General features: G+C 28.1%; 2 protein-coding genes across 2 annotated transcripts; one reads left to right on the top strand and one right to left on the bottom strand.

Moving 5' to 3' along the window:
- Positions 1-1,973: 1,973 nt before the first annotated feature.
- On the top strand, positions 1,974-4,740 carry LOC101515567 (putative receptor protein kinase ZmPK1). The gene has a single exon (XM_004500256.4). The coding sequence runs from the start codon at positions 2,106-2,108 to the stop codon at positions 4,530-4,532; it is 2,427 nt and encodes an 808-aa protein (XP_004500313.1). The 5' UTR covers positions 1,974-2,105; the 3' UTR covers positions 4,533-4,740.
- Positions 4,741-4,850: 110 nt separating this feature from the next.
- Positions 4,851-8,683, bottom strand: UGT87H3 (UDP-glycosyltransferase 87A1). The gene is made up of 2 exons (XM_004500255.4): positions 8,055-8,683; positions 4,851-5,906 (listed from the first exon to the last, which is right to left on the bottom strand). Exons 1-2 carry the CDS (start codon positions 8,545-8,547, stop codon positions 5,026-5,028), a joined length of 1,374 nt encoding a protein of 457 aa, XP_004500312.1. The 5' UTR covers positions 8,548-8,683; the 3' UTR covers positions 4,851-5,025.
- Positions 8,684-13,377: the final 4,694 nt, after the last annotated feature.

Genomic DNA, 13,377 nt, shown 5'->3' with positions numbered 1-13,377 from the left:
CAATAAAATACCGAAGATATACTATACAGATTCAAAAACAACATTATACTATTTTTCATTTCAAACTTCATATTCTCAAGTTCATATGTTCAAAGTAAAATACATTCAAAATTCAACAAAAAACCAATTAATTACTAATACTAAAAAATTATCATTTCATCGTCAACCCAACTACAACACTCAACAATCATAATAAAACAATAAATCAATTATACTAAATTAAATAGAATTTTGTCAATATCCAAATATGCAAATCATGAACAGTTATTAGCAAGATACAATCAAAATTTCTAACCACACCTAAGAGAGGTTTTAAGAGGATATTATATGTTACCTCTAAGAATAAAAATCAAAGGAGATAAAAATCCACCATTGTTGAGATTTGTTTCATTTTCAAACATGCAAAAACCTAACTCCAAAATTGACTCATTATTTCTCTATTCTCCTTCCATGATTAAACCATTAATCTTCTATATCTTCTTGTTTTCTTGCTGTCATTTTTTTTTTCTCTTCATCCGCCACTCCTCCTTCCTCTCACACATTTTCCTTTGTCTCATTTTTCTTTCTCTCAACTCTCTCTTTATTGCTCTTTTTTTCCCTTCTCATCTCATTTCACATCTCCTTTATTTTCTTTCTCTTCTCTCTTTTTCGTTTTTTTCTTTCTATTTTACAATGTTTCTCTCTCACACACACTATTTCTTTTTCCTTTTAATTTATTTATTGAAAGATTGATAGACACTATTTCTATTTTACAATGTTTCTTCTTGTTTTCTTGTTGTCATTTTTTTTTCTCTTCATCCGCCACTACTCCTTCCTCTCACACATTTTCCTTTGTCTCATTTTTCTCTCTCAACTCCCTCTTTATTGCTCTTTTTTTTTTCCTTCTCATCTCATCTCACATCTCCTTTATTTTCTTTCTCTTCTCTCTTTTTCTTTCTATTTTACAATGTTTCTCTCTCACACACACTATTTCTATTTCCTTTTAATTTATTTATTGAAAGATTGATAGACACATCCCTCCTCAATGGGCTGCACTCCTATTAAGCTCCAACAATATTTTAGTAGTTACTGTTCACTCAAATTTTTATTCATACAAATTAATTATACATTATCCTAAATTATACATGACATAAAACTAATTATTATTATTATTATAATTATTCTACTAATTATAAAAGTAATCCTAAATAGCATAAAAAGATATTAAAATTTGTTAAACATTTACCATTCGAATTTCCAATAAGTTATAGTATCACTAAATTATCATTGGATGCAATTTTATAAGAAATTAGTGTACTTATTTAATTTTAATAATAACAATAATTATAGTAATAATAATAAGTACATATTGATAATAATTTAGACAAAAAAAGATGGGTGTTACATATCGTTATTAAAAAAATTAACTAATATGTTTAATAATAAACACTTACTATTAGAAAAAAATTATTCTTAAATATAAAATAGGTTTTAAATTACTTAAGTGCATTTATTTTTTTTTTAAACTATAAATTTAATTAATATTATTAATTTTTTGGTGATTTGAGAGAAACAAGTGATAACGAAGTTAGCATGTTTAATTTATTTATTTTAGTAAAGTTTGAAATTAATTATTAATATTTTTTATTATCTTAAAAGATATGATAAATACTACAATAAAAATTATTGTTATTTTATTTTAAAATATAAAAAATTAATATTAAATACATCTGTTCGACAAAAAATAATTTAAATTAATAAAAAAGAAATATGTAATACTCTCTTATATTTAAAGAAGGTTGACATAAAAATATAAAAAAAATGCATGTTACAATATTTTAATATTACTATTATTGAAGTGGTTATAACAGCAATAGTAGCAACATGTGTAAACACATGCAGACGCGATAATTGATTGTTCTCAATAATGTCACCTTTTTCTGTCCTTTGAATTTCAAATCTTGCATTCTCACACGAAATTACCAAACACTAGGTACAAAATGCGTCATACAGATAATTTTAAAGGAGCAATATCCTCGTAGGACCACACTAGTCCAGTCTATTTATCCAACAAAAACACCCAAATAATTCAATCTTCTTCACTCAGCCACCGTAGCATCCCAACAATGTCCCCTTCACAAATCTTCTTCATACTTCTCTTCCTCCTCTTCCATTTCCACCACTCATCATCCTTCTCTCTCTCCGTAGAAAACCTCGAACAAGACATCATAGTATCACCCAAACGCATTTTCACTGCAGGCTTCTACCCCGTTGGTGAAAACGCTTATTCCTTCGCAATATGGTTCACGCAAAAACACAAACACCTTAACAACGCCACCATTGTTTGGATGGCAAACCGTGACCAACCAGTCAACGGAAAAAAGTCAACACTTTCCCTTCTCAAAACCGGTAACCTTATATTAACCGACGCAGCTCAATCCATCGTTTGGTCCACAAACACCGCCTCATCAAAACCACTCCAATTATCCCTCCGCGACACCGGAAACCTAATTCTCCAAGAACGCAATAATTCCAATTCCATCATTTTATGGCAAAGTTTCGATTTCCCAACAGACACACTTCTTCCACAACAAACCCTCACAAGATTCACGAAACTCATTTCCTCAAGAAGCCAAACAAATTACTCCTCCGGCTTCTACAAACTCTTCTTCGACAATGACAACATTCTCCGTCTTCTTTACGAAGGTCCTAAAGTTTCAAGTGTTTATTGGCCGGATCCTTGGACTACAAGCAATGGTGCTGCTGGTAGTGGAAGCAGATCCACTTACAACAGTAGCAGAATCGCTTCGTTGGATTCATTTGGTAGCTTTACGTCTTCTGATAGTTTTGTTTTCACTACTTCTGATTATGGAACATTGTTACAACGTAGACTTACACTTGATCATGATGGGAATGTTCGTGTTTATAGTAGAAAAGGTGAGGAACAAAGTTGGTTTGTTTCAGGGCAATTTCGTCAACAACCTTGTTTCATTCATGGGGTTTGTGGACCTAATAGTACTTGTAGTAATGATCCATTAACTGGTAGAAAGTGTTCTTGTTTACCTGGTTATGTTTGGATTAATGATCAAGATGGTTCTCAAGGTTGTAAACCGAATTTTGAACTTTCTTGTAGTAACAAGAGTCGTGATGCTTCGCAGTTTTTGGCTTTAGATCATGTTGATTTTTATGGATATGATTATGGATTCTATGTGAACAAAACTTACAAAGAATGTGAGGAACTTTGTGTAGATTTGTGTGATTGTGTTGGATTTCAGTATACTTTTACAGTTGATTATGGTGGTGTTTATTGGTGTTACCCGAAAATTCAGTTACTTAATGGACATCGTTCGCAGAGTTTTCTTGGATCGTTTTACTTGCGGTTGCCAAAAAGAAGTGATTTCGTTGATGAGATTAGGATTCAAGAAAACGGAGTTGGCATGGTTTGTTCTACAAATCGAGTTGAAAAGCTTGAAAGAGAGTATTTGAAAAAGAAAGAAAATGGTTCTTTGAAGTTCATGCTTTGGTTTGCTGGTGGTTTAGGAGGAGTTGAACTTTTGGGATTTTTTCTTGTTTGGTGTTTCTTGTTTAGGAGTAGCAAAAACTCTAATGAAGACAACAATGGTTATGTTCTTGCAGCAGCAACAGGGTTTAGGAGATTTAATTACTCAGAATTGAAACAAGCTACAAAAGGTTTTAGCCAAGAGATTGGATGTGGTGCTGGTGGAAAAGTTTATAAAGGTGTTTTATCTGATAATAGAATTGCTGCAATAAAGCGTTTGCATGAAGCGCATCATGGAGAGAGTGAGAGTGAGTTTCTTGCTGAAGTTAACATCATTGGAAGGCTTAATCACATGAACTTAATTGGTATGTGGGGTTATTGTGCAGAAGGGAAACATAGATTATTGGTTTATGAGTACATGGAAAAAGGTACTTTAGCTGATAATCTCTCATCAAATGAACTTGATTGGGGTAAAAGGTATAACATTGCTTTAGGAACTGCAAAGGGTCTTGCTTATTTACATGAAGAGTGTTTGGAATGGGTTTTGCATTGTGATATAAAGCCTCAAAACATACTTGTTGACTCTGATTACCAACCTAAAGTAGCAGATTTTGGTTTGTCTAAGCTGTTGAATAGAGATGATCTCAACAATTCAAACTTTTCAAGGATAAGAGGGACAAGAGGTTACATGGCACCTGAATGGGTTTTCAACTCACAAATCACTTCTAAGGTTGATGTTTATAGCTATGGTGTTGTTGTGTTGGAGATGATTACCGGAAAGAGTCCAACAACAGGTATTCAAATCAAAGATGGAGAAGAGTTGTGTCATGAGAGATTGGTAACATGGGTTAGGGAGAAAAGGAGAAAGGGTATTGAAGTTGGTTGTTGGGTGGAACAAATTGTTGACCCTGCATTGGGATCAAATTATGATGTAAAGAAAATGGAGACTTTGGCAAATGTTGCTTTGGATTGTGTAGTTGAAGAGAAAGATATTAGACCTACAATGAGTCAAGTAGTTGAGAGGCTCCTAAGTCACGATGAGCATAACTCTTGATGGTTTTTGCACACTGAATAGCTAGCCATATCTCATGGCTATTGTTCCACTGTTCTACTGCTTGTGTTTCCATTATTTTCTACATGTAATTTCATTTGAGAACTTATGATTAGGATAAAAAAAATTCGAAGAGTTTTGTTTGTCAATAGACAAATGTATGTATGTATATTAGTTAATGAATGAGTTATGCCAGTTTTCAGAGATTGAACCTTGAACCTCTTTGATTAAATCTCCTTCAATGTTATTTAACTCAACGATCTAGCCGCCTCTAGACTTTTCAATAATTAAATTTAGTATCAGATAGGAACATGGAGGATATTATCACAATTTTGGAGGTAGCATTTAAACAATTTATAGAATGTGATAATAATGTTCACATTTCTATTTTCATCAGCCTATTTTAAGCACAATTAAATAGAATAAACATACACATCACTTTTTTTTATTTGCCTATTTTATACTTGTCACAGAAGCAAGCAAGAGCTCCATGTGCTCAATGACCTTGAACACACAAAAAGTCTTCTATGAATAAATTGAGGTTCGTATTGGAGGATCCGCCTTTTGCAACTGCTTGATCACATATACCCTTAACTTCTTGTGCCCTTTCCCTTATTTCTTTACCCTTTACACTTCCATAATCCATTAACTTCCTAATAACTTCCAATATTAGTTCCTGTGTGATCAATTCCTCACTTCCCAACACTGATTTTTTCAACTCCAACCCATTCCTCCACACTTCCAAAATTTTCCTACTATTTGGTACTTGGTCAAAGAATAAAGGAAATGTGAGCATTGGAACACCAGCAAAAACAGCTTCAAGAGTTGAATTCCAACCACAATGGCTCCAAAATCCACCTATAGAAGGATGTGACAAAACCTTTAATTGGTCACACCATGGCACCACAAAACCACTGTCCCCACATTTGTTTTTTAACCATGAAACTTCTTCAAGAGCCACCCAAAAGTAAGGTATCTGACTAGTGTTTAATGCTGAAACAATTTCATTCATTTGGTTAGGAGACACAGAAAGAAAACTACCTAGAGAAATGTACAACACTGACATTGCTGGCTGAGAATCTAGCCAATTTATATAGTCAGGTTTGGAATCACTATATGTCACTGAGTGACTTGTTTCATGTTTGAAGTAAGGAAATGCAATGGGATAGATTGGAAAGTTGAGCAATGTTTTTAAAGATTTTATTTCTTCAGCTTCTAACTCTTGAATTGTATTCACTATAAGACAATCTGCTTTTGGGACTGTTGAGAGGCATTCTAAACCAAGTTGCAAAAACCTCAAGTCATTTTGATGAAGCATTACTCGTAGATCAGCTAATTGGGATGAAGAAATTCCTTGTATATGCTCTCCATAGTCATCTACATCATTGAAAGCAAAAAATAATCCAAACATCAACAACTAGAAACAATCCTTATACTTGTCAAAAGAAAAATGATACATTACATACTCAAAATAAATAAATAAATAAATAATGTTTAATTCGTATGCACCATTAAATGCGATCAAGTTTTATAGATATATTCAATCAGATCTCAGCATTTAGATATGTTATCATATTATTTCTTAAAACACATACTAAATAATGTATTGTGTAAAATAAACTGTTGTTATATACAAAATATATTTAATAAAAAGAATATAGTTTTTTGACAATTTTTTTTCAAGTTTATTAAATACTTCAATCAATCGAGTAAATCACTAAATTGCCTTCTGAAATTATAGGCTTAGGTATTTATCTTTGAATTTTAGAAATAGACAAATAACTCACTGAAATTGAGAGTTACTGGGCAATATATTTCCTCCGTTAGTTTGTTATGTTAATGAAGTTGATGTGGATGTTAACTGCTTACACGATGAACCCAACTGTTAGCCAACTCATTGTCACGTAAAAGATAGGCTAATGTGCCCGATTTTGGAAATATGAGGGCAAATTTTTTCGATTTAAAAAAAAAAATTGAAACTCAGTTAAAAAAAAATGAAACTCTGTCATAATTGCAACGATAACATCTCCATCTATATAATTCATTTTCATATCTTCTTCCATTGTCAAAATATACTTCAATATATTTGACTTCATACCCTAATGACTCAACTTTGTCCATCAACATTGTCTTCTACCCCTTTTCACTTCCATGAAAGGAATAAAAATAAGTGGTTTTTTATTCTTTCATTTTCTATGATTTGAACACCGTGAAAGAGTAAGAAGAATGAATTATATAAATAAAAATTCTTAGAAGAAGAAGATGTGAAATCATGAAATAACAAGAATGAATTAAATAGATAGAGATGTTACCATTACAATCATGTCGGAATTTCATTTTTTTTTTTAATAAAAAAAATGAGTTTCATTTTTGTTTTCAAAATTGGACAAGTTAACCCCTCGTATTTCTAAAATCAGGCAAATTATGTGGCAATGAATTGACTAACAGTTGGACTCGTCACTTAAGCGGTTAACGTTCACATCAATCTCATTAATGGAAGAATTATATTGTCCGACATATTTCAATTTCAATGTGTTGTGTTCTTATTTTCAAAATTCTAGGGTAAATCTCCAACCCCTACAATTTTAGGGGCAATTTGATGATTTACCCACTTCCAATTCATTGTAAAGTAATAATAGGGTTAAATAAGTTTTTAATCTATATAAAATTTTAAAATTTGTTTTTAATATAAGGTAAAAAAATACAACTTTTTAATCATATAAAATTATCTTACAAATAATTTTAGTAGAACTAAACATATTTATTTGTCATTTACCATTTAAATTTTTGAATGAATTTTTGCAAATATATTTAAAACATAATAAAAAATTCTTCTACAAAATTTAGATTTTTGTAACATGGACAATTAAATATTAATTTTTTAAAAAACCAAAATATCAAGATAAAAGAAAAAAAAATATAGATCTAAAAATTGAATGTTTAAACACATTTTTTTTTGAGAAATTTTTTATAATATCGTAACATGTCTCAAAAAAACATTCATAAATATATTTTGCCTTAACTGCAGAGACTAAAAATATATCTTGACTTAATTGCATAATTCGAATTCAGGACCTCCCATAGGTATTTACCATATCTTCTACTAACAAAAGAAAATTATCTAACATCTAGCGTAAGTAGTTCGATTGATAAGTTAATTGACATCCAATAATATTTGATATTTAAGTAGGAGGTATGGTCTCAAATTCCAGAAATTAATATATCTCTATTACGTATTTTTTCTTAAACTTTGATTCTTTTAGAATATCTAAATTTATTATTTTTTTAATACGTCTGTTCAATACTAAAAAAATTAAAATTAGGATATATGGAGTAACTTAGTAACATTTGTCAATAAAAAAAAATTTAATAAATTAAAAAAAAAAATAAAAGTTGTCTAATTTATATTTTAAAATCATAAAAAATTTAAACTTTTCCTTCAAAATTTATTTATTTATCTTTTATGTTTATTGTTTAACAAGTATATTACTTGAATCCATAGTTGTGTAATTTAAATAACTTTACCTAGAAGATTAACCTCTAAACGCCGGTTAAGTGCAAAACTACCCAGTCGGTGCATCATGAGGTAAAACGAAGATGACATAGTCCAAAGCAACGCAACCGGGATATTTCTCCGGCGAGCAACTGCGACCGGAAACTTCAACTCCAGATCTCCAATGATGGCGGTGACGGGAGGGTGAAGTCGATTGAGCATTTCTTCAAAAGGAGCTTCAATGTTGGTGATGGTTGCAAGGAAGAAGGCAGGTATGTCGGCAATTATCTGATGTTGGAGGGGAACGACGTCGTTTGAGATAGTTGCGAAGTGAATGTTGTTTGGCTTAGGGTCGGAGCCGATGAAGCCGAGCCATTCTTGGGTGACGACGACGGTGATGAGAAGAGAAGCTGATGATGATGCAAGGTGTTTGCATAGATTCATCATGGGGTTTATGTGTCCTCGAGTTGGATATGGGATAGCTACCACGTGTCCGTTTAACATCGAAGGTGTTGGAATTTCCATTAGAGAGACAAGAAAGACTGAGGTTTTTAACTTTGCTTATTAATTAAATTTCTTTTTTCAGGTTTTCATCTAATAGTAATACCATTCAAACCGTGATTCTCTTACAAGACTATTGGGGAACAAAATCAATAAAAAAATGTTAGCTGACACCTCTTAAAATGCGATACATGTCACTCATAAAAAGACTGTATTCGCACATGTATAATTTTTTTAGAGGTGTTTCGGTTTTTTTTTTTTTTTTTTTTTTTTTTTTTTTTTTTTTTTTTAATTTAAAAAATAATAAATATTATTATAGTTAATATACGCGATTGTAAAATTTTAAATTTAAATTCAAAATAAGACTTCTAATTTAATAATATTGAAATTTGTCGATTGAATTAAGAGTTATGGACTTTTTATACTTAATATATTAAAATTATTTTTATTTTTATATAGACGATATTAAAAAAACATTAATTTTAAATATTTGGTAAAGATCAATATTTGTTTCGTGTATTACTTTAATAATAAAGTATAATTAAAATATTATAGCTATTTTTATTTCTATTTAGATGATATAAAAAATATCAAATGTGTTCTTTATTACGTATTTTGTTATATGTAGCAGTGATAAATATTTGTTTTATATTTTTTAGTGTAAATGATAAATATTTGTTCCATAATTTTTTTTTTAAATTGATCAATGACAAATATATGTCTCGTATTTTATATATGTATCAACGACAAATATTTATGTTGTATTATTTTATATTTATTAATAATAAATATTTATTTTGTATATTTTTTTAATATTTATTATTGACAAATATTTTTCCCATGTTTTTTTTATTATTTATCAATGAAAAATATTTGTCCCGTATTATTTTAGTGTATCAATATCAAATATTTTTTTTGTGTTTTTTTTATATTTATCAGTGCTAAATATGTGTCCCTTATTTTTTATGAGAAATATTTATTCTGTGTTTTATTTATTTATATTTATTAGTGATAAATATTTATTCCGTATTTTTTTTATATTTATCTAGGACAGATATGTGCCCCATATTTTTTTATGTATCAATAATATTTATTTATTCCATATTTTTTAAATTTAAAAATTATAAATATGTATCCCATGTTTTATTATATTTATCAATGATATATATTTATTTCAATTTTCCTTTACATTTATAAGTGACAAAGATGTAACTCGTATTTTTAATGAATCAATGACATATATTTGTCTTCTAATTTTGTATATTTATCAATTATAAATATTTATTTCACGTATCCTTAAGTCTTAGCTAAATTGGCAAAATAGTGTTATACTTATTAGTTAAGTGTAGAAGTGTTCATGGTGTAAAACTGAACGGAATTGAACCATATTATCTATTTGGTTCAGTTTTTGAAAATCATTTTCGAATCAAGCTTAGTGCAGTTCTGCACTGGTTTGAAACTAGTTTATAACTATAAACCAATTTAATATTTTAAATAAATTTTTAATTAAAATAAATCCCAAACTATTTCTTCGAAAAAAAGATAATAATTTTTTTTCGAGAAAAATAAATGTCAAACAAATTTTTTAAAAAATTATCAAAATTATTTGAGCAAAAATTTTCTTTTTTTTTTCAAGAAAAAACCTTATGATTTTTTCGATAAAAATAGATATAAAACATATTTTCAAAAAAATTTCAAACAAAAAAAATGATATTTTTTATTTTGATATTTTATATATATATATTTGGAGATAAACAAATTTCAAAAAATTTCTAGGAGAAACAATCTTAATTGAAGTTAAAAAAGTTTTAAAATTGTTAAACTAGATTTTGAATTAAGTTTAGTTAATTGGATTGTTTTAAATATGTTGTTCACATTTAATTTGTTTGAATTTTTTGGTGCAATACAATTTATTAATATGGCTCAATTAATTATATATTTTGCACACTAAAAAATCATGGACATAAAACTGCATTAAAAAAAACAGCAAAAAAATATATTGCACATAAAACTTCAATAAAAAAGTGTAATTAAAACATAATTGTTATCTACATTACTCATCTTTAAAGTAAAAATATTAATAGATGCATTAATGAGACAACAATGTAATTACACTAAGAAAAATTTGCAGTTTCAACAAAATTACATAATTGATAAATATAAAAACAATGACTGGATAAATATTTGTTGATATTTTATTTTATCTAGGTTTTTTTCTCTTTCATTCTTTCAATTTCAAACACTATTAAAAAAATAAGATAAATATTTTTCAATGATAAATATAAAAAATCATATGGGAAAAATATTGTTAGTGACAAATATAAAAAATTATAGTACAATATTTATAACTGATACATAAAAAAATACAGAAAAATATTTATCATTAATAAATATTAAAATGGGATATATCTTTAGCATTCGCAAATATAAGCAAAATATTGGATAAATATTTTTTTTAATACACAAGAAAATAAAATTGTCGGTAATAAATATAAAAATTATGGAATAAATATTTGTTATTAATATATAAAAAAATACATGATAAATATTTATCATAAATAAATATTAAAAAATATAAAATAATTATTTGATATTGATAAATATAAATAATGTTAAATAAATATTTTTCATTAATTTATAAAATAAAATATTTTGTTGAAAGTCTACGTATCACATGTGCAATACACATTTCTTGCTAATTATTATTAAAAAATTGTAAATAGATAATGTGCACGCAAGAGACTAAATCCTAAATACTAAAATGTAGGATTTCTATTGCAGATGATCAATTGGGTCTAGTGTAAGTATGGCGTGCACAATATTTTTTTTTTCTTCTTAAAAATGAATAATAATATTATCATAATTAATTCATATAATTACAAAGTTTTAAATTTATATTTAATAAAATATTCGATCTAACATTAAATTTTTATCACTTTAAGTTAAAACTTAAAAACTTACTTGTACAATTTATCACCTACTCTACCTAGACATTATTATAACTTATAACAAATCACACATCTTTATATAAAAAATAGCATCACTGATTTGAATCCTTTTTGTTATTAAACGGATTTGAATGTTATTAGAATAAAATTGATATTACAGTCTACGTTTTTATAAATTGTCTCTTTTCTTTTCACAAAAAAATGTCCCTTTATTTAATATGTAATATGAGTAGATAAATATTTATTATTAAAAATAGATAATTAAATTAAATTGACATTCACGATGATATAAAATTAATTGCACTTAACTGAATTTATTAATAATCATATTGTAGCTTTTTTGCTTATAATATAATCAGAGAAATAATATTTACATTTTTTTCAATATTATTAATAGTTGACAATCATTTAATCACTACGGCCCACGACATCAAAATAATTTATGAAACATTACCAACAAAGAATAATAGATCAATTTATTGATGGTCAGATTTAACAATGCATCATAAAATAAAATTATGAAGAATAATAGTTCAATTTATTGATGGTAAGTCTCAACTCTCAATAGTAAGTACGATATAAGTCATTTCATAGAATTCAACAAAAGTACAAGAGAAATTATAAGCTAATGTTCCAAAGGTAACTAACAAAAGAATATAGAGAGAATTTAAGCAAAGAGCAGTGATTGTCTGTCTAATCATTCTACGCAGGTAGAGCTGTAAAAAAAGTCTCCAACTTTAAGACTTTTTATTTTTTTTTAAAAAACCTTTAATATTAGGCCTCTATTAAAATATTTTAACCCATTATTTCATGGGGCTTAAAGAGAGGGGCTCAGGAGCCTATAAACCCTCAATATTTTGTTAATTTTGAGATTTTTTTTAAAAAAATTTTTAAATTTATTTTTTTGAAAAAAGTAAAAAAATATATTTTTTATCAAAAAGTTTTGTTAGAAAAAAATAAATACAAAATTCTCGAAAAAAATCGATTTTTTTCTCGAATGAAAAAAAATTTAAAAAGAAATTGTACATAATTTTTTATAAAAAAAAATCGAATATTTTTTATCGGTGAAAAAATAAAAAAAAATTAAATATCGCAATAAAAATAAAAATAAAAATAAATTGTCAAATTTTTTTTTTAAAAAAAATCGATTTCTTTTTTGAAAATGTGGGCCTATAGGCCCACTTAGCCTTAGGGGGCTTTTTTTTTGGGCCTTTTAAATTATAATTTTTTTTTGTCCGACCAATAATTAGGGGACTTGTCAAAGAGAATTGTACTGCGCCCCCCCCCCCCACACACTTTTACCTCCCACCCCCCCAACTATAAGTAAAAGACCATACTGCCCCTAATTTTAACTATAAAATCCTAAAAAAAATTAACTTTCCTTTTTTTTCCCCATTTGTTCGAAACTCTGAAACATTCGATTCTCCCACCCTACCAAATATTCGAACCTTTCACACATTCGAAGTGAAAAAGTAAGGATTTTTCGAACCTTTCCTTGAATGTTAAACATTCGAAGCCTTTTTTTTCCAGATTTTTCCAAAACCTTCAAACATTTCGTTGAATGTTAAACTTTCGAAGCCTTGTTTTTCCAGATTTTTCCAAACCTTCGAACCTTTCCTTGAATCTTAAACTTTCGAAGCCTTTCTTTTTCCAGCTTTTTCCAGACATTCGAAACTTTCTATGAATGTCAAACCTTCGAAGCAAGTTTTTTCCAGAAATGTTCAACCTTTCGAACCTTTCCTTGAACTTGAAACATTCAAAGTTCAAAAGTTTCGAAGGTTCCCTTGAAGGTGAAATATTCGAAATGTAAAAGATTCGAGCATTTCTGAAAGATTCGAAAAACTGGGCTTCAGAACTTTGAGATTGATGGAAAGTTTTGAAATTAGGTTTCGAAAGTTTGGTTTCC

This window comes from Cicer arietinum, chromosome 5 (genome assembly GCF_000331145.2).
Source record: "Cicer arietinum cultivar CDC Frontier isolate Library 1 chromosome 5, Cicar.CDCFrontier_v2.0, whole genome shotgun sequence".
In the NCBI taxonomy this organism is placed as follows: domain Eukaryota; kingdom Viridiplantae; phylum Streptophyta; class Magnoliopsida; order Fabales; family Fabaceae; genus Cicer; species Cicer arietinum.
Note: the sequence above shows the minus strand (reverse complement) of the source record. Positions and strands in the feature narration are given on the sequence as shown.